The following is a 22,897-nucleotide window of genomic DNA, read 5'->3' as shown; positions in this document are numbered from 1 at the left end:
TAATGGTAGAAGAATGAGATAAAGATGTTTAAGGCAACAAAGAGGACCCCTAAGGGTGCATAGATCATATCCAAATCCTCAAAACAAATACTAACCGGACGACGAACGAAGAACGACGTAGAAGTCGATTACAGTCGCAATTTGGTAGTGCCTCGGCCTTGTTTTTCTCTTCTTTCTTCTCCTTCTCTCTGATTTTCACTGAAACCTCTCAATGTTTGAAAGCTAAACCCTTTCTCCAGCCCCCCCCCCCCTCACGCCTATTTATAGGAAATTAGGGGGTTTGGGACTTTGGCAGCTCGCCCAGACGAGCTGGTTACTTCACCCCTAAGCTATTTGGGGGCCCAGGCGAGCCAGAGGCTAGCCTGGGTGAGCCAAGGTTTAGAAAAAGGCTTAAAATGACCCCTTTTCCCCCCTTTTGGGTATTTTCCATATTTTTTACCGAAACGTCAAATGATCTTTCATCTTGCGTGGTAACTGGTGTTGAACAACTCAATTTAGCTAGTGAGAATCAAAACGTTAGCTAATGCTAGTGAGAATCAAAACGTTAGCTAATGATAGCATATGTAATTGGTCCCTGAGCTCACCTCTTCCAATTCATCTTATACACCATTTAGAGAGAGAGAGTGAGAGCTTGGAAGAACCAAAATAAGGCAACTCTTTCATGGCAATGGCTAAAGGTATAATTTGATTTGTGTTTCATTTTGTAGTTTGTAACATCACAGGTTAAAATTTTTAGTCTAATACTGATATGTGGCTCTTAATTTTCTACAATAGCTAGCATATGCATATGTAGTCAACAACTTAAGTCAAATTTCAAATTTGTGTCCCATGCACATATAATTAACTATGTATAGCCCAGAAGGAATAATTTAAAGTTCACACTTAACCTTCAGAGTGTGATGTCATGCACGTGATACAAGGTTGTTAATAGAGAAGCTAAAAATCCCTTATTGTTCATCCAATATGAAATACAACACACAATGGAACTTTTGCAAAGGAAGTTTTTTCACATAACCATAAATTGCACGGTTTGAAATTTGAATAGACAATCCCATCCAAAATTGATCACAAGATAGAATTTATAGCATTGGGTATGATTGATCATAAACTCAATGTCATGTTTTTTCTCTCTCTTTTAAATAGATCTAAGAGAGAGAGGGGACCTAAGTGGTGTTGTTGTTGAAAGAGGAGAGTGTGAATAGGAGGAGGTTGAAGAATGACACAAAAAGAATGGGATTGAGATTGAGAGTGGTAAGTGTCCAAGAGGTGTTGAAGCTAACCAATGATCTACTTCAGCATGGCCAGCCCTTTGAATCCTCACTTCTTTCTCTCTAAAAGCAAATTACAACCATACAACTGAAATACAAATTGATATCATAGTCCAAATTCAGACTCATCCCACCAAAATTATAAAATAGATAAACACAATTGCACATGCAAATAGCCTGGGACTGCGGGAGAAAGTACACAAATTTGAAATTTGTTGATTTGTCAGAGTACCAATCACACTAAAAAAAGTTATATATGTAGTAACAAAAATGACACTTAACCTTTAACTATAAGATCAAGACTATTTATACAAAGAGAAATTGCATGTAAGTTTAAAAGATATCAAAGAAAATAGTATGTGAGATGAAACAATATATTTAAAGGATAAAGAGGATTCAAAAGAAAGCATCAATTCAGGCAAGTGTTTCACAAATTTTCACAAGACAAACTGCCCTGAAGAACACACATGAATGTGTATACAAACACAACACAAAATCTTCATCAAATAACAATAAATTAATCCCTAGCATGTGAATACAGTCACAACACAAAACCTTAATCACAAACAATAAATCCCTAACATTTGAATACATAAAATTTAAATGATCAGTAACCAATCAACTACTACAAGAAAATAAGTGATTAGTGTCGGCCAAAAGCCAACTCCAACTGACAAAAACCAACTTTGTTGCATTGGAGATGCGTCACCTTCCTTTGGGATGCTAAAACCCTAGAAGCTAAATTTTCCTGTGTCGATCTTTGAGGCCGACACCGATTATAGTTGGGCTGACCGACACTTAAACCGACACAACACCCATAGATGACACTAACATTTAATTTTCTTAAAACAATTTTTTTAAGCCGATTTTAAGTTTTTTCAATTTTTTATTCTTAGTGTCGACCTAGCCAACTCTGATTATTTTATTTTTAATTTATCTTTCTCTCTGTCAAATCTGTTTTTCATCTATTAAATTATATCTGCTCCTATCGATTGTAAATGAATAACAAACTCAGAGTAGGTAGGTCATCTTTGTGCATGTGATTCTCCTTGTGTGTGTTAGGTCATCTACCCCACTCACTTTACATATCTTTACTTCTCCTACAAGGAATTTGCTGTTATTGAATGCTTCTAGGGTAGTTTTCACTCTATGTAGGTAGTTCCTTTATTTTTCCACTCAAAGAAAACTATTACACATTATTCTAAATTACCTATTGTTAGGCTCATTCTCAACACTAGGCCCAAACACACAATCTAGAAATCCACTTGTCCAAGGATTACAAACTTTAAGTTAATTTTTTTTATTAATTGTTATTTTCATTTATGTTATTACAACACGTAATTGTGGAACCTTCCAATATGTTAGATCATGACACCTATAGGGTGATCAGCTTTTCTCTATCCTTGTATTTAACATTGGAGCTTTTGGAAAATGAAAATGAAGAAAAAAATTATCAATAGGCTTATTTTAATTTAGTTAGTGTAGAGTAGAATTAGCTTAGAAATTGGTAGTGGCTTAATCAAGGCCCTATCATTGGTGTTTTTATATACTTCTTCATTAGCTAACTCCGATTGCGGAGCCACACTTTTTCTTTTTGGACAATTACAAACCCAAAAGAAAATGAATGTCAAAATTGAGAAGAAAAAACACTGCTACAAGCACGGGGATATACTTGTTCATGTTGGAATTCATTTTGTGAATGGTGGGGATGGAGATTGTCTAGTTTGGAGTTGTAACCTTCTCATGATTCTAAACTACCTATCAAAAACAAAGTAATAAGAAAATTAAATAATGAAGTAAAAAAAATAAAAATAAATTTTTTATTAAGGCCAAATAAGTGAAAAAAATGGTTTACTGACATCTTAATATAACTATTTTATTTGGTCTCAATTCTACCAACTCTCCTGCTAGGGAAGTTACCTAATTGTATTCAAATACAAGGAAGTTTAAGGCTAGGTCATTTAGGTCGCTGCCTTAGGCCTCAAATTTTTTAATTGTTTGCTTTACATATAACTAGATTGTATCGTAGGTAAATTTCAAGGGAAATTTTTTTCGTAAGCATAAAAAGTTATATTGAGAATTTTGTTTATTTTGTATTATTAAAAAATGATATAATATCAATTTAAATTTCCATATGATGGAAGTTATTCATTAATAAAAAATAATAGAATACTTTAAATCTAACCCAATTTGTGTTCCCATTGCATGTGCCTACAATGTTATGTGTGGGTTTGTGCGATTTTGTGCATGCATGTGTTTCTATAAATCATCCTTATTAATTGATCTTGCAAGTTCATCCTTCCAAAATGCGATTTCTACTTTGAGTTCTTTGATGTAGAATTCTTGACCTTTAATGCATCCTATCAATTCATGTGCATTTTGTTGCTCCTTCATCCATCCATCTTGATGTGTCACCGCTGCATGTTCAGCCTCTTGTCTATGTTGCTTCTCATCCTCAAGCCTATCCTCATACTCTGCCACTACCCTTTTTGATTGTTGTTGGAGGTCTTCAAGTAACCTTTGCGCTTGTCTTTTAGCTATCTTGGAACTCTTCAGTTCTTCTTTCAATTGTTGATTATTTGCTAATGCATGTCTCTTTCTTTTCTTCTTAAGCCCAATTCATTGCTTGCAGACCCCAAATAATTGAGTTTTGAGTCGACCCTTCTCTTTAATCCTTTCCTTTTCATTTGCTTCCTTTAAAGACCGCTTCCTTTGAGTGTTCCCCATCTTGCATTACCTTGCACATTTGGCAAGATTCCATCAATTCTAGCTTCAACATATTCATTTCCTCTTCAAACTTAGCTAATGCTTCCTTGAGCTCTTTGACTTCCCTCATATCTATAGAAGCTTGCACAAACATTCCTTCAATCGCTAGAATCAGATTGCAAAAAGGTACTTTGACTATTTGAACCCTTACTTTAAGCCAATGGCGATAACTCTCATCCGTTCCTAAGTCTTTTCCTCTTCTGATAACTCGTTCCCATGTGTTCTTCATCTTTGAAAACATTTATGGACTTAGTTGTTTTACCTCAAAAAAGGTGTAATTGACTTTCTATCGGTGGGCCCAACATGGGATAACCCTATTGCCTTAAAGCCAAAGAGGGATTATAATTGATAAATCATTTGGTCCAATGAGTGGTATATTATGGTAGCTCTCTCATTAGTAGTGACTTCTTTCATATTACTACACTTTGGATACCAACTAATTGTCTCCTCTATGAAATCTGTCAAATAATGAGTTTATTACTTTTGTTGGAAAATATGCGAATGGCAAGCCACACACAGAGTTCTGGCACAAGACTTCCTCCCCTATCTTGAAGAGCCAAGAACACATCAATGGCAGGGGAATCCATGAATTCCTCAATATGTGGAAAAAGAAGAATATCATAGATAGTGATAGCCAACACTTTTGTAAAGGCAAACTAATCTTTTTCTTCAGACAAAACATTCATCCTCTCTAATAAATAACTTTGTGGGGACCCAACTACACCATTCCTACTCAATTTTTTCTCCCTCAGGTCTTTCTTGAAAACCCTCAACAAGTTTGTTATTGTATCCATGGAGGGGTCGTGACCATGATACAGGTAAGGTTTGCTTTCTTCCAACGAAAACCCAAAATCTGTTCATATTCCTTTAGGATAGGTGCTAGTTGGAAATCTCATAATGTAAAACATCTTTATGGGTGATCATAGAACTGTTTCAACACAGAAATGACCTCTACTTGCACATTTAGCTCCAATAAATCTAAGACATTCCATATTTCTTTACAAAGGCTACTCACTTAACCCTCTCACCAAGCCATTGAAGGGCTTTAAAAATGTAACATCACGCATCTTAACTTTCACAGACAATATATCCTTTGTTTCGCTACTTGATCCCATATCCTATTTTCCCATAGATACTCTTGATCAAACTTTGATTTTAGCAATTCTCCAATGAACCTTCCTAATGCAAAAATGGTCAGTATGGATGATCATGTACATGGCAGGAATGATGCATACATATTTATGAATAAACAAGGAAAGCCTTTACTTAAGATGCAAAAAGACAAAAATGATACTACTTCTTGAATCTTTTGTTCTTTTTTTTACAACGAGGTGAAAATGATGTATAATGCATGCTCAAGCTGAAATGTAAGTGAATGACAAGAGAGAAAATGATAGGTGTGAATAAGGACACCCCATAGTGTCTTAAATGAATACTCCTACTAATGAATGTTGACTACCCTATGGGCCTATCTCCTCTACCTCATGTCAAACTTTTTATGGCCAAATACATATTTCAAACTCTTAAGGATATCATAGACCTCAAACATATGATGTCTTTGTGCCTTAAGCAAAAGAGCCTTAATTGTTAACTCAAGGTCGCCATAGGTCGGATAACTCTCCTCATGTGGTCTCAATTCTTCTACAGCTAAAGGCTACTACCCTTATATCCAACATCAAAAGTAGGCATGGTAATGGACCAGACAAAACTAAGGCATAAACTTGACCTATTATTTATCATAGGCTTCTTTATAAGTTTGACCTGACTTTTTAAAAGGCTGATATGATCTATTAGCATGTTTAAATTACTGGTAGTAAAAAAAAAAAAATTCATACGATGTTATTAAAATTTAGTACATAAAATATTCCACCAAAACATTACAAGATTCATCTAACATACTTCCCAAAGAAACCACTAATAGCAACTAGCATTCTAGCAAGTGTATTTAACGCTTCAATTCTTCATGTGCAAATAGTTTAGGCTCGTCTCAATATATATAAAAACAGTCCAGCCATATACCACTTGTTGGCTAGACAATATTACCAATATATTATTTTTTTACATACTTCTTGTACTCTTTCTCTTTCTGTTTTTTATTGTTTATTTTTATTTTCAACGTGCAAAGCTAGAGCACTGCACGTTGAAAATAAAAGTTACTCACTATGCTTCTATTTATAAGATCCAAATTTAAAATGATGCTTGTTTCTTTTTAAAAAAAAAAACTCAATCTTTAATGTTTATTGCATTAATTATTTTTAGACTAGAAATATCAATAATTTAAAGAAGAGAAAGAATGTATTAACAAACAATTAGAAGAGAGAAAAATATTAATTACATAGATAATTTTAAAAAGTTATAAATTTAAGACAAATGTATTGTTACCAACTAAATTAATCACTTTTTTTTAATGTTGATGAGTTAGGTAATTGAATCTTATATATAATAAGAGAGGGAGTATCAATTAAAGTTGCATTGGAATCGAGAAGGCAAAGCAAACAGAGGTGTGCCAATGTGTTATTGACTTAGTGATTACACTATCAATAGTAGGCCACTAGTCTAGTTATAATAAAATAATGGATCCGGTGGGATTTGATGGATCCACCACCACTTCACTTGTAATCCCAATTAGGGTTGAGCATCAACCAGTGACCTCATTTGTAATCTAAACAACCTGATAAGAAAACAAGCTTTTTTTGGACTGAGTGATTTTGGGCTACAGGCAATGTTATGAATCCTGGTTCAGAACGGTCCAACCGGGATCCGATGGCCTAATCGGATCGATTTTCCTATTAGGTTGTTCATGCATGTGGCTTGGGATGACCCAACCAAACCCGACGGCTTTGAGGGAATCTGGTGACCCAACCCGATTTTACAAACCCCGACTGGGCTATGCACGCAAAAAAAAAGACCACCCTACAACGCCATTTTGATGTCTCATGATTATCAATTGTTATTTTGGATTTGGGAGTATGGATGAACTTTTCTTAATCAAATAATGTTAGTTATATACTTATATATAATAGATACATATATAATTTTAAATTTTAATATATACCGAGTCAAACTGGATCAATTATTGGTCCACCGATTGGATCACTGACCCACTACCTCGACTGGGTCAATGACTAGACCGATTTATATAACACTAGCTATGGGTGAAAAGGGTTAAAAATATCAGTTATACACACGTATCTCAGACGAGTGCGGGTAGGAGAATAAAAGTCTGTCGAACCCGCACCCGTCCAATGGATAGAGAGTTATTAGGGTATCTTTAATGTAAGTTTCTTATATGAGTTTCTTAATCATCTCTTTGTGGTCTCCACAATATCATGTCACTTTTAAGAAACTCATACATAATTTTATTTCAATGCAGAGAAACCGCAAGAAATTTCAAAAAATCCACACATTTATATTTTTTATTATAATTTAATTATTGTTCAAATAAAATAATTAAATCATTTTTCAGTTTTTATGTATACAAATAATAAATATGAATAATTGAAAAAAATATTAAATATCAATTAAAAAATAATAAAAATTACATAACATTGAAAGGAAATGCGTAATAATAAAAAATACATGTTTACATAATAATAGATAATTAAACACAATGGCTTTAAAATAAAAAACAATACGATAAAAAATAAAAATATTACATAAAATTAATTATTGTTATTTTTATTTCTAAAATGTTCCTAAATATGCTTAACTAAATATGCTTGAAGTTGACAGTCTTTTTGTTTGTCATGAATATCTGCTATCCTTTGGAGGTATGTTGATCTAATACTAGGGTGAACACCTAAAGATACTTTGAATATTGACATGTTATTACCTACACTATTGTAATCAATATTAGTTTGATATGTGTCATGTTCGTCCTCAACAATCATGTTATGCAATATGATACATGCATAAATCATATTCTTCATTTTAGAAGCATTCCAAAAACGTGTCAGACCGTGTATAATGGCAAATAACTATATTAGCATTGATAATTATACACTCATTGAGATCCATTTTAGAGAGAATAAAAAAGATTGAGGCTTGATAGGAACAAGAAAAAAAGTAAGAGTAGAAATATTGTGTGCAAAACTCCATCAATAAGACCCAAATTTATAGTGAACATCATGTAAGTGCTTTTCAACAACAACACCATGAAATGACAATTGATAGATAGGAAGTCTAGTACGCAACGCAAATAGTAAAATCCAATCATAGTAATTTTGAAAAAACAAAATTATTATTTTCCACTCACCACTTACCATCATTAAAAACAAAAAACATCACTCAACTCCAGAACTTTCCTCTTTCCTCAATGTTCTAACTTCATTTTTCTTTCAAAAAAAAAAATCACCCTCCGTCATAAAAAAGTCTCCACGTCTTCCATTCCTTCATCCTCCTTTTCCATTTTCCCCCCCACCGTCATTTTTTATTCCTTTGGCTTCTTCTTCTTCTTCTTCTTCTTCTTCTTCTTCTTCGTTTCGTAACCACCCTTTTGTCGTCGCCCCTTGAGCCACCAACTCCTCCAACCATCACCATTCCTCGTGCATGCAGCCACCGGTGCCACTCCTCATGGCTGCAGCCACTGTCTTGATTTCTTTGTCCCTTCACCGCATCGATCCTCTCCATTGCGACCACTAGTGCCACTCATAGAGTCATCGTCGCTTCCAACCATCGCTGCATCTTCATCGTGCCACCTTTTCACCCTTTACTATATTGTTCTGAATTTGGATCTGAATGAGATTTATTTGTTCAACTTTTATGAATTTTGGGATTCATTGTGATTGTTCTTTGTTTGCTTAAGTTTCTATTCATTGTTCTTCTTCTCTTGGGATGATTATTTTTCCTCTGATCTGTACATGTGCTAAACATGTTAGCTTGAAAGAAATTATTTTTTAATATTAAGATATCATTTCTTATGTAAGAAACAAATATGAAGAGTGAAGAAATGCACCCTATCATGTGGGTTTCTTCCATGACAAAAAAATTTAAGGAATGATTTCTTCACACTAAACACCCTCAAAGAAATCATAGTTAGATATAGTCTTATAAAAGGATTGGTTTCATTAGCTTTACACTACCATTAATCTTAGCCATCCATTTAAAATACAAGTGCTTATTCATTTTCCTAGATTCTTATTCATGTGATGGTGCAGCTTTTGCGGCATTGAGCATTGTACCGTCCAGAACCTTGAGTAGTGTGCCTCTCTATTCTCTTACTTCGTCGGATTTAGCTTCTCTGTTGTCCTTTTTTCAGCTGCCCATGTGTTGTCCCTTCGAGAACCGTGTTCATGAATTTTAAAATTAAATCACAACCCTCCAATTTGACTTAATGTTTTCTTTACATCTCAATCGTTGAATGTATAACTTCACGCTGCCCCTGTGCAACACCACTTCTCTCTTCACAGATAAATGAGGTATTCCTGCCTGGATTTGGCTTCCCACCTAAATCAAAACATCAAAGCAAGCGTCTTCTTCCACAAGCTGAATGAAGTGTTTATGCAAGAGTGGATTCAATTGAAATCAAAGGAAAACTTACTAAAACTTTTTATCTTTGTCCACACAAGGTAATTCTCTAAAATAATAGCTTTGTAGGTTCTTTCCAAAACCTTGTTTTTTCACTGTCATTCTAATTCTAGAAATGTAGATTTTGGGATTATTATTTTACATTGGACACTGATCACAGATCACCCTTTTTTCCAAGAGGTCATATGTGCAGTAGTTATTCTGAACAACCCGATCAGAGCTAAACAAATGAAAAGCAGCAGAAATCCAAAACATGTAGAACACTGCAAGAATACCATATGGTATGATTGGAAAAATAATAAGTGCTCGAACTTCTCCTATCACTTTTGCAGCAACCTGTGAACTTCTCCTAACTTGTTTTTATGATACTTTGCTTCTCAGATTCTATATACATTGGTTTTATCCCCTAGATTTTTAAATGACATTCATATTCTGGAAAAAGGTTAAATCTGTTTTAAACTTAGCTTATATTGAAGCAATTCATGTTGAATTCTTGAACTTCACTATTTTTTATTGCCTTTTCTTACTAGTAATAATTTGGTTTTTAAGGAGGCTCCAAAATTACTAGTCACTATTCATTACCATTCAACTACATTTTCCTATCTTCTAGAATTGAGCTTGTATTTCAGAGAGAGTAAATATAATGATTATTGAATTAAGGCTTTCTTGTTTCTGTTTTTCCCTTTTAGTAGCTAATAATCTTAAATGTTTAATGTAATGGAATAATGCAGGGATATATGAAGCAACTTCATTGGAGCGCAATAGAAAAGATTCTATCCGAAATTCAGATTTATCCAATGGAGAGTTTGATAATCAAATCCTGATGTCACCATTACCTACTTGAAGTATGTGCATTTTATTCCTTCAACTTATGAAATGTAAATTTATTGCCAATTGTTTATTTGGTCCATTTGTGTGAGTGGGTATCTATGCATTCTGTTCTGTTCAATTGACACCTAATAACATTTTTTTAGGATGATAATTGAGTAACCGCAGTGGTTCCCATAGATTATATATATGTTTTCTAATTATATGATACTTAATTATTTTTTTACAGGAGTTAATTGATGGATCCAAAGGAATTGACTATTAAACTTGGTCTTGAATTCAATAGTTTAGAAGAGGCATATTTGTTTTGGACAGATTATGGAGGCATGAAAGGCTTTGGAGTTAGAAAAAAGAATTCAAGCAATAGTAAGAAAGATGGTTCCATTACTCATTATAAATATGTTTGTTGTAAGGAGGGCGTACGTCAATATGATAAAAGAGATCCTAAAACAACTAATCCAGAAGCTGAGACAAGAACAGGGTGTATGGCAAGTATGAAAGTTAAACGATTCAATGAGAAATATAAAGTGATTGAATTTTTTTATGATCATAATCACCCACTCCATCCACCAGAAACTGTGCATATGTTAGCTTGTCAACGAAGAATAACTGAAAAGCAAGCATATGAACTTGAAGTGGCAGAAGATGTAGGGATTCAACAAAAAGTCTTATTTGATTTGATGAGTAAATATGTAGGAGGTAGAGAGAATCTAGGGTATACCTGGCAAGATGCAAAGAATTATTTGAATTCTAAGAGGCGGCGAGATATGGCTTATGGTGAAGCTGGGTGTTTGCTACAATATTTCCAACAACAACTTATAGATAATCCCTCATTTTTTCATGCATACCAAATTGATTCAGAAGAGCAAATAACAAATATCTTTTGGGCTGATGCAAGAATGTTATTTGACTATCAATGCTTTGGTGATGTGATTTCTTTGGATACCACTTATTGTACAAATGGAGATCATCGGCCCCTTGCAATTTTCTCAGGCTTTAACCATTACAGAGGAGGGGTGATATTTGGGGCTGCATTATTGTATGATGAGACAATTGACTCCTTTAAATGGCTTCTTGAAACATTTTTGCAAGCACATAGCAAAAAAAGACCACAAACTGTTTTCACTGATAAAGACCAAGCCATGGCAAGAGCATTGCAGGAGGTTATATCAGAGACAAAGCATGGTTTGTGTACGTGGCATATAATGAAAAATGGAATCAAACATCTTGGCAATTTAATGAAAGATGAATCAAATTTCTTATCTGATTTCAAAAAGTGTATGTATAATAATAAGGAAGAAACTAATTTTGAAGCCTCATGGAGAACCTTATTATTGAAATACAATGTAGAAGAAAATACGTGGTTGAACTCCACCTACCAAATCAAAGAGAAATGGGCAGCGTGTTATATGAAGTATGCTTTTACACTTGGTATGCGTAGTACACAACTAAGTGAAAGCATTAATTCAGATATAAAGAGTTGCACAAGGCCTAATTTGAACATCAACCAATTCTTCAAGCAATTTGAAAGGATTGTCAAAGAAAAACGGTATAGTGAGTTAAAGCAAGATTATGAGATGCGTCAGAAGTTGCAAAGAATGATCATACAAAGTTCACCTATGATTCGACAACTTTCTCAAGAGTACACTCCTCCCATGTTCAATTTGTTTCAAAGGGAGTGGGATCTAATAGCTGCCACAAATATCAACAAAAAACAAAGAAACGGAAGCTCATGGTGAATATGTGATAACAATGGTGGATGAAAATGGAGAGTGGAGAGTTAGTTATGAATCCCAAATTGAGAATGGAGAATTGAAAATCACTTTTAGTTGTAGGAAGTTTGAACAATGGGGAATATTGTGTTGTCACTTATTGAGAATATTATTCCACAAGGATGTCAAGCTTCTTCCAAACAAATATATATTGAAATGGTGGACACGACAAGCAAGATGTGATACATACAATGATAATAGTGGGAGGCAAATTGATGTTGATCCTGGGTTGGAGAGTTCAAATCGATATAAGCAATTATGTCCAATGCTTATGAGATTGGCCGATGAGGCATCTGACTATTCGGAAGCATGTTCTTTAGTTTATCAAGGGGTGTTAGAGCTTAGCAAGAAAGTGGCTGAAATTTGATTGAACCAACCACCACATGGTCCTTATGATTCCACGTGTGAAGCCACAAGGTATGCTATGGAGCCTTCGGCATCCAAAGGAATTGGATTTAAGAAGAGAGATGGTAAAAGAATGAAAAAAAAATAACCTTCTGAGAAGTTGGGCTGATAATCTAAGGCGAAAAAGAAGAAAAGTGAAATCCATGCAACCATCAATTCATAAGGTTTATTTTAAGCATTTCTTTATTCTTTATTTATTTTGTTGATCAAGTTTAATAGTATGTTTTTAGTGTGGTATGTTAATTCAAAACCTATGATATATCAGGAAAGTCAAGTCTTGTTGGAAGCATTAAATTCAGACTCGTTGATAGGATGTGCTCATTTAAATCAACTATCATTACAAGAATCAACTTCTATTCTTTCGAAAGCATATACTTATTTAGTGTCTTTTCCACCTCAACCAAGTCAAATGAGTTTTACTAGAATGCTTGTGATATGTATATCAATTTTAGATTACTACAGTTAAATATCAATTCTAAATTTTACTCACTTTTATTCTATTCAATTTAGGCTCAAGATGAAGATAACATTCCATCACCAAATTGGCTTCTCTGTTGTCCTACAACAGAGAAGCCAGGTCCTATTCCATTACTTGAAGCATTGGACTTTAGTCAAATAATCTCTAATGGTAGAATTTGTCGAAGCCTGATCTGAATTTGTCATGGTCAATGAAGTTTTACCATATATTACCTTAGTCAATGCATTTCTCATTTTGTATGTTAGAAGTATGCGAGTAAGTATTTTGGAGATGTACATGATAAAAAAACATTTTTTTGTGTTAGAAGTAAGCAAGTTAGTATATTGGAGATGTACAGGTCCTTTTTTTGTCTATGGCTGCGAAGTCAAGTTGGGTTACGAGGTTGGATGCTGCACAAATACACTAAAAAAATATTTTTGCGTGCTGTTCATAATTGTGGTAAATCAAATTATAATATTAAAATTGACAAAAAATATACATTATTATATTTTTATTAAATAGTGGTAAATCAAATTATAATATTAAAATTGTACAAAAAATAATATAACAACTTCATAAATTATATATTACACAAATTATTAAATAGTGTATGACGAATAATAAAATAATAAATAGAACAAATTTAATATTTCTTAATCTCAACCGTTTAATCTATAACTTGCTTACTTATGGATTCTTTCACTTGCAGCAGACAAAAATATTTCTGCAGCCAAGTTAGGATTTACTTATTAAGATAAGTAGATTTTTTTTAAAACAGAAATATTTTTAGTCAAGTACATTATATTTAAAATTCATATTAAAAATTTAAATTTAAATTTTATTAATTATTATTTTCACAAAACTATTAAAGTTTTTTATACATAAAAAACTATTTAAGTTAAATTCAGAGATAGAGTTAAAAAAAGGTCATAAATTATAAGGGATAAACAATTAAAAAAAAGGTAGTTTAATATGATTAAGATGGAATTTTTTAGCTAATGGTGAAGATAATGTATGTATAACTTCTACAAAGTAAGAAATTACGATGTAAAACTTTTATTATTCATAAAAATATTTTATTTTTTATTCAATTGTGGTTTGCTCTTAGACAACGTGCAAGTTATACATTCAATGGTTGAGATATAAAAAAAACATTAAATCAAGTTGGAGGATTGTAATATAATTTTAAAATTCATGAACACTGTTATTTTCAAAGGGACAACACAGAAACAACTGAAAAATAGACGGTAGAGAAACCAAATTCACTTTGTCATTCTATACTTATTTAATTAATAAACTTTAATATGATTGAATGTTGAGACTTGTTTTTTCATATCAACACACACATTCCTGTTCAAAAGCTCCATGAATAATTTTTTTTTTTTTTTTTGAAAAAGCTACCAACATTGTGCTTCAATTCAACAAGTGATTCATAAACTCCTCACGCTGATGGGCTTCAATTCCACAAGTAAAAAAAAAAAAAACATATTTAAGTCAAGTAGATATTTCATAATAGATAAATATCTATTATCTCATTCTGATATTTTTCTAATTAATAAAAGAAGATATCTAATTCTAATCTAATCATTATTAAAAGACGGAAAAGTGAATGATAAGCACAAACCAACGTCTATGAAGCCAGCGTTAGAACTCTCGTGTCTTCTTTAACCCTCAATCAGCAACGTGCGCCCTCCTCGGGTCAAGCTCAGTCAGCACTGCACCGCAAATTTTTCTTTGCCCCTTTCGATGAGTAACGCCACAGACTCCGCCGGCGAGATCCCACCGGAGACGAGGTCCGCCGAGAGTGACGGTGGTGGGCCCCGGCCCACGATTAAGATCAATGTTACGCACGGTTCCTCTCACCACGATTTACACCTCCCGGCCCAATCAACTTTTGGTTAGGTTTCTCTCTTTCAATCCATGGTACCTCTTTGATATTACTATTATTTATTCGCGAATTTAATAATTTGTAGTGTTAGTTTTTATTAGACTTGAATATGATGATGAGTTTGGTGTGCGTTTCTCAGAAATTTGAGGGATTAGTCTGTCGCTCTTAGCTTGGAGATATTCTGGAATTGCTTGTTTAACAAATAAAAAAAATTGTGCGTGAAGGGAAAAAAAATTAGAAATTGCCGGAATGGGGTTTGATCTTCAAGTGACACGTGTTAAAGAGATATTGGTGGAGTTTAGGGAACTTTAACTGATAAATGTATGGGATATTTGTTGATCCTAATTAATTAGGGTAAATAGTGAATTTGATCCTCGAAATTATGATGTTGTCACTTTAGTTTAAAGTAATAAAATTTGAAAAAGGTTCCTGAAAGTGCAATCGGTCACTCACTTTAGTCCAAAATACAAAACATTGTGATTTAAGTGATAATATTAACACATACTCTTAAGGACTCCAGTGACATTTAGTAGATATGTTTAGGGACTAAAGTCACAACATGGGGACTTTTTTTTTTTTTCTTACTTAGTAACTAATATGACAACACTTTACACTTTCAGACACTAAAATGGTGCTTTACCCTATAAATAAACTCTTGAACTTTTTGAACGGAAAATATTGAGTTTTGTTACTGAAAAAGTGAAGTTTTTTCGCATAGTTAATCAAAGGTAGTGAGAATATGTAGTCATTTCATGTAACTATTTTCTAATTTTACTTGGAAAATGCTCTATTGTATAGTTACATTGATTGCAATCTATTTTGTTTTAAAAGAATTATTAGTCTGCATAGGAATCTGGATTGTGAATGATAAGCTCTGTAGTTGTAATGTTATTAGCTTTGGGTAAGTGTAAGTAATTGGTGAGAATTGTGATGCTGAAATGAATATTCTAAGTTCTAGCCAATGAATACTGCAGCATTGTTATAGCTTCTTAAGAAAGAATGTATATTGACTATCAGAAGATTCAAAATCCACTTTCTTCTGTGGTTATGGTGCTGTGATTTTGGGTTTTTAGAAATAGAGTGGATTAAATTCATTCCTTATAACAAGTGTCAGTTAAAATTGAAAACTTTATTATTGGGAATGGTTATCACATGACATGAACAAGTTTTAGGCACACTCATGCATGTAATTCTAGTTTCTCAGTAACGGAGTCTGCAGCTGATGGGAAGATTTACTTCTGGTAGACTATTTTAAAATCTTGTAGTTTTCGTTTGGTTCCAAATTCATTCCAGAACTTTATTTGCAATTTTGCATAAATTTTTAAAATGTTTCTTCCGTGAACATGATGAAAAGTAATTTGCTTGTCAGCTTCCATTTGACACTTGTTCAAAATTAACTAAAAGTGATGTGATTATGGCCATTACTATTTAATTTTCCTGTGTTATTTGGATGAAAAACATAGTTCCAAGAAAATTTCCAGATTATACTTATTCTATGGGGAGGGCGAGCCCTGGTGCAGCGGTAAAGTTGTGCCTTGGGGACTTGTTGGTCATGGGTTTGAATCCGGAAACAGCCTCTTTGCATATTATTTTGTCTTCTAGAATATGTTCAAGGAAGTCGATGGGGTTGACTTAGAAATGGCATATACTAGTACAGAATATTGATAGAAACCCAGATTTTGAATACAGGAGAGTGTGAATAATTCCCAGTTGAAAAACTTATCTCAGAAGAGCAAATAAGGATGTATTTATCCTTGAATTTTAGTGGGTTAAGATTACGTTGCACTTAAATTAAATCAAGATGGACTTGCCCTTACTTGGAACATTTAAGAGACATACTCACTTTATAGGAGCCTTGCCCAATTAGAAAAAGAATAATGGAAAGGAAACACAAGGAAAAATTTACGGAAGTAGACTCTCCCATAACAAATAGAAAGATAATGGAAGCTCTCAATATGTAAGAGAAGAAATGATAGCACATATCATTCAAGAGATTTATAAATCTAATCTTATCCTGCACCCTGTTCTTACTTGTCTCTCCTCTCCACCCTGTCTTTTTTATTGCTCCCAAGTTACTGAGTCTGCCCTTCTATTCCTCCTGCCATGTGAGCTGTGTGGACCTGCTCCTTTCCCCTGTCATCAAACATATTCTTTCAATGGTACATGTGTTTTCTTAATAGGATTATTAGGAAGAGAAATGTTAGAGACATGCTCTTAGACATTATCTTTCTAACACTCTGTGATTGGCTGAATTTTGTTAAAAATCACCAAGTTTGGGGGTCCCACTTATCATTTAATGATTTTATCTCCTAGTTTAGATGTGGGGTCCACCAAAATTAGTGATTTTCAATAAATTTCATTCAATCACAATGAGAGTATTAGAGAGAGAGAGTTGTTAGCATTCCTCCAGTAGGAATTGTTTGTGAAAAACTGGTTTGGTGCCTGAAGAACATTGATTCTTCTTTGAAGGAAAAAAAAAAGGAAGGAAAGCATTTTTTCCCACTCTTTTCATACTTAGTATCAAATTAAAATTGTCCTCATTATGATATTGATCATTTCTTTGTTTGGAGTATGCTTGAGGAATTGGTGCATGTTTTAATAGTGTCATATATTAAGTACTGTAGGAGTAGAATGTACTCTGTTTTCATTGATATATGTATTTATCTTTTTTGTGATTTCAATAACAGGGGATGTTAAGAAACTCCTTGTCAATAAAACTGGTTTAGAGCCTGCAGAGCAACGACTTTTCTTCAGAGGGATAGAAAAGGGTGATAACCAGCGTTTGCAGGCTGAAGGTGTAAAGGATAAGTCAAAACTTTTTCTTTTGGAGGGCATTGGTAGCAAAGAGAGGAAACTTGAGGAAACCAGAAAAGAAAATGAGATGTCTAAAGCTTTTGAGGCTATTGCCAGTGTTAGAGCTGAGGTGGACAAGCTCTCAAATAGGGTGAGCCTGTGTTTGAATTATGAGTACTATGCTTTTTGTAGAAAGTAGAAACTTATCTGTAAGAATTATTTACTGTTGTGTGTATCTGATCACATGAAATATTCTTATTTTTAATGAATGAGTAATAATGGGCATTATCCCATACTAATTTGCTGTAATTAAAACATATCAAATCATATATTTGACACTCCTCATCAAGCTGAAGCATATATGTCATGAATCAAACTTGTTATAAATGTGGTAAATCCAACAGTTATGAAAGATGGTTCCAGTCATGTGGTTGCACCGGATAAACATGGCTCGGCTAAAGCCAATGAAGGCCCATAGTGGTGACGGGTACTATTCACGCATGAATAAAGAATGCTTTGAGGTGGAAGAAAAAGGAAAGGTCGATGCAACAATTATAAACATCCAGAAGAGGACTGGGCTTTGTGAGCCTCAGTCTGCGAGCTTGGTGCTGCAAATGGAGGCCAGACTCATTGCCATGTGTTGGGATCAGGGGCTGTTTGGCTGCTGTTTAGCGCGACAAAAGGATGTGCGTGAGAGTTCATTGGTGGTTCTTTCAAGAATCAAGACGTCGTCAATGGCTTAGCATAGATAGAGGGAAAGTTGTTGGCAGGAAAGGTAACTGGAGCTGTGGCAATAGCAGCGGCGGTGGTGGAGATCGGTAAAAGTCACCAGAAAAACTGAAAAATGTCAGCGGGAGAAGGACTACAAACATAGAGGTCCACCAGAATGTAGAAATAGGTCGTCGAAATAATGGTTTTTGTTATTCCTTTGACAAGAATAACTTGCTTTGATACAATTTGGGCCTAATTCAACCTTACAAAATTTGCTTATAAGGTAAGGGTTGCCCCCAACTTATATAAACTATTATGGCCTCATTACTAGTCAATGTGGGTAGGGGTGGCAAAATGAACAGCTCGGCCCAGCTTGGTCCATTGGGCCAAGCGTGAAAAATGAACTGGGTTGGGCCAACCCATATTGTATATGAGCCTCCTTTTTTGAAGTCCAATCAGGTCCAGTGGCCCATCTGGCCGGCCCATATTAGCCCTTTTTTTTGTCTAAATTTATAAAATTAAAAAGAAAAAAATTGAAAAAATATCAGGCCAAAATAGGCCTGATTGAATTCGGGCCTATATTTCTTTAGTCCAGTTTGGCACGATTCTATTTGGGCCAGCATTTTCTTAGTCTAGCTCGGCTCAGCTGGCCCAGTTTATTTTGCCAGTTCTAGATGTGGGATGGGTAGTCCGATATCGGCCCGATAGCAGGTGGCACACTTGGCCAAACAACAAACTGCTACCATAGACTCTAATACCATGTAAGAATTATTTAGTGTTGTGTGTATCATACAACACAAAATACTGTTATTTATAATGAATGAGGTTTGCAAAATAAGGAAACCAAATGATGAGTAATAAAATATTCAGATAGGAATTATGTTCATTATTACCCATTATTTTGTTTCCTTATTTTGTAAACCTCATTCATTATATATAAGAGTATTTCATGTGGTTTGAATCAGGTCCATGGAGATCATTTATAGGACTAGGTGCTTCTGAAATTTGCTTGGAATCAGAGTCTCATAGATCCATTAAACGGACCACCCACCATGTCATCCACGCATCAAGTCCTTAGTGTTGGGCGTGAGGGGGTGTATTGAAAAAAACTCAAGTCTCACATCAGCTAGAGATAAAGACCAACATAGAATATATAAGTTAGAGGCAACCTTCATCTTATGAGTTAGCTTTTGGGGTTGAGTTAAGCTCAAGCTCACGTGCAGCTTTTGGGAACCTCTTTGCTCGTTATTCATGGGTGGATATCTTCATTGTTTACTAGCCTTGTTTATCTGGTGCAACCACACAACTGGAACAACCTTTTGTCTTTTATTGGGTTTATCACATTTGCAACAAGCTTGGTTCACATCACATACATGCTCCAGCTTGAGGGGGAGTGTGAGATTACATCTTGATATTATTCCTGATTGTATTTATTATTAGTTATTCTATTTCCTATTAATCAGCAATTAATTGATCCTGTAATCAATACTGATTCCTTTTTCTATATTATAAATAGACATGGGGTGTGGTCTACTTTGACACACATTACAGTAAAACACTGTTATAATATCAGTTAGAGAATGAATGTATGAATTATTTTAATTTTTCAGGTGACTTCCATAGAAGTATCTATTAATGGGGGGAACAAAGCTTCCGAGAAAGAGTTTCTTGTGCTGACAGAGTTGCTTATGAGTCAATTGCTGAAACTGGATGGTATTGAGGCAGAAGGTGAAGCAAAGTTGCAGAGAAAAGCTGAGGTAGTATTTATGATATTGCAGTTGCAAAGTTGAAATTTGAATTATATGTCTGTTATTGTTGAAATTTGAATCTTATGTATTGGTCAATCATGCCCAACAATGTTCCTTAATTTTACTATATAAATTGTGCGGCAGGGAATGTAATTTTGTGAAGTGTTTTTCCACCAAGATGCATAGCACTTCAAGGTCTCTCCCTTGAGATAAGTTTTCATTGAAAACAATGTGTTGATAAAAGACTTGAGAAAGTGTGTTGCATCAAGTCTTTTGTCCAAAAGATGCCTTTTGCTAAGACACTTGTAATACAACTTTGCAGAGACCAGGTGACTAATAAATCATTAGTCAGCTTGATAAATTGGTAGTTCAAATTGATAGGGAACAAGAATTGGAAAGGGGGCTGGGGTAGTTATTTAAATGACATGGAAGAGAGACGGAGTTTGTGTGACTGAGGTTATATGGCTGGGGTGATGGCGTGAGACATTTTATAGGTTGATTGTTATTCATTGAGTTGGGAAGAGAATAAGAATTCTCTAATGAGCTGTAGCTCTGGTATTTGAGACTGACTGAAATAGTTCGGAAACATTGCTTTTGTTTTCAATATTAGTTCAGTAACCATAATACTAGTGGATTTCTATCACAGCTACCACAAACAACAATAGTAATGGAAATTTAAAGGTAAGGGTCATCTACTAATTTGAAGTCTGTCCAGTCCCCATCCAAGGTGTGATTCCAATATCATCCCAAAGGTTCTTCGATCCATCTTGCCTCTCCAAGCTAATTAATGGTATTTTTCTTCAATCCTTGTCTCTCCAAGCCAGCATCAAATATTTTTCTTTAACAGTAGCCTCTGCAAGCTCGAACGACAACATCCACATTGCAGTTTTACTGTTTCACAAGAGAACAGAATATAAACTCACAAAGATCTTTCTATACAGAGTGGATAAGCCAATGTAAGCATGACTCAAGTACAAGAGAATACTCCAGAAAAGTACAATTAACTCGTGATTTGTTCTAATTTTTGTTCAGTTTTTTTTTTCTTTTTCTCTTCTGTTTTCACTTCAAGAATGGTGGACATTTAAAGAAATTTTTGGCAAAGTGACATTAGAGCCGATCCATCTGGAAATAGAGCCTTTTTCAAAATGGCGTTTTGTTCTCTAGCAAGATGTTGAGTCCAGCCATCCTGTGCTGGTCCTTTTGCTTCTAAAATTTTGTAGAACAAACTTTGGCCTCACTAATTTCTTCTAGAAGACTCTGAAACACTATGCAAAATATTTTGCATCAGGAAAATTTTTGGCAAGCTACAACCGACTATCATTTTCATTAATTACCTGATCTTGGATTTGTTTGTCAATCAGCTTCTTGAGTAATTCTTCTTTAGTTTTGGGCTTCAACAACAGCTCTCATCTATGGATTGTTTTCTGAATCATTTGGTTTACATGGGACCTTCTTCGTTGATTAAACTTCTTTAGGAATCTTCAAATCACTTCATCAGTTCATTATGCATTTTTTATTATCTTCACTTTCATTAATTCTCCCAATTACATTCATATATTATAATTCATCAATATTGCTGCATAAAGAATTCTGGTACGATTCAAACATAGCTATCACAGTCTTTTAGTAAGGATAATATGTTTGTTATCATTACAAAGCGTTGACTAAATTAGAAACCTTGGTCCAACCAAAAGGCTCAATATTGTTTGCATATGAAAGATTTCCTTCTCTCTTTTGTGTGATTTCTTAGTATCTATGCATATTAGGTTTTCCTTCTCTAAATATGTAAGCTTAAGAAACAATGTATCTTGTTGATAATCATTGTCAGGCAAGTGTTTAATATTAATTTATTGTTTGACAATGTTTCATCATATATGAAACTCTAATTTTTCTTTCAAATATATTTCATCATTTGCATTTTTATATGTCTCTTGACCTTTTAATACATTTACCTCTTTCAAATAAAATCTTAATATCACATTGAAGTATGACTAGCAAATTGCAGTGATGTGCCTTGGGAAGTTGAAACGTGAAATATGTTATTTGTCAGTGTTAATTTCTTTATCAACTACTTTCTATCCATTTTCTTTGCATGGAGTGAAGAAATGTATTTGTTTAATGTTGGAAATATTGTCCTTCCCATTTTGGTAGTAATGTGTAGTAAATTGCACCATCTGTTCACATACTGCTTGTTAGAATTATAACACCCAAATGCTCATTTCTTGCGGAGATGCAAATTATATGGATTATTGCCTGTGATGAACTGACACAAGCTTGTTGACCATTGAATAGGTGAATCGTGTGCAAAACCTTGTGGATAAATTAGATTCTCTAAAGGCAAGAAACGCCAACCCTTTTAGCAACAGTAGCAATGATGTCAAAGTAACAACCCAATGGGAAACCTTTGATTCTGGAATGGAAAGCTCGGATGCCCCATCCGATAACTCGTCTTCAACGAAAGTAACTCAAGATTGGGAGCAGTTTGATTAAATCTTGTACATCATATTACTGTCCCTTCATCCTTTGTTCGAGATTCATATATATATTGAGAGGTCTTGGTACAACGATGTTGCCTTGTGATTTGGTAGGCAGAAATTTTAATTGCAGAAATGTTCTCTCCGCTTAGGTAAAGTTGCATATGTTAATCTATCTCGTGCACTTAGTTTTAGGCAAAACATGTAAAACCAAATTGTATTCTTGTTACTTGAATATATTATTGCATGTTTTCTAAAAAT

At 34.1% G+C, this 22,897-nt stretch overlaps 2 protein-coding genes across 2 annotated transcripts; both read left to right on the top strand.

Annotated features, from left to right (window-relative positions):
* Positions 1-10,627: 10,627 nt before the first annotated feature.
* Positions 10,628-12,127, top strand: LOC100795482 (protein FAR1-RELATED SEQUENCE 5-like). Its single transcript, XM_006577392.3, has one exon. The coding sequence runs from the start codon at positions 10,628-10,630 to the stop codon at positions 12,125-12,127; it is 1,500 nt and encodes a 499-aa protein (XP_006577455.2).
* A 2,494-nt stretch (positions 12,128-14,621) lies between these two features.
* Positions 14,622-22,896, top strand: LOC100804846 (BAG family molecular chaperone regulator 4). Its single transcript, XM_003520306.5, has 4 exons — positions 14,622-14,919; positions 17,598-17,854; positions 20,025-20,171; positions 22,455-22,896. The coding sequence occupies exons 1-4, from the start codon at positions 14,769-14,771 to the stop codon at positions 22,650-22,652; spliced, it is 753 nt and encodes a 250-aa protein (XP_003520354.1). The 5' UTR covers positions 14,622-14,768; the 3' UTR covers positions 22,653-22,896.
* Position 22,897: the final 1 nt, after the last annotated feature.

This window comes from Glycine max, chromosome 3 (genome assembly GCF_000004515.6).
Source record: "Glycine max cultivar Williams 82 chromosome 3, Glycine_max_v4.0, whole genome shotgun sequence".
In the NCBI taxonomy this organism is placed as follows: domain Eukaryota; kingdom Viridiplantae; phylum Streptophyta; class Magnoliopsida; order Fabales; family Fabaceae; genus Glycine; species Glycine max.
Note: the sequence above shows the minus strand (reverse complement) of the source record. Positions and strands in the feature narration are given on the sequence as shown.

Bases quoted from the DNA above. Each gene is read 5' to 3' on its own strand.
- LOC100795482 (XM_006577392.3), top strand. From the start codon at position 10,628: ATGGATCCAAAGGAATTGACTATTAAACTTGGTCTTGAATTCAATAGT.
- LOC100804846 (XM_003520306.5), top strand. From the start codon at position 14,769: ATGAGTAACGCCACAGACTCCGCCGGCGAGATCCCACCGGAGACGAGG. The intron at 14,920-17,597 runs GTTAGGTTTCTC...TTTCAATAACAG, and splicing joins CCCGGCCCAATCAACTTTTG to GGGATGTTAAGAAACTCCTT. The intron at 20,172-22,454 runs GTAGTATTTATG...ACCATTGAATAG, and splicing joins AGTTGCAGAGAAAAGCTGAG to GTGAATCGTGTGCAAAACCT.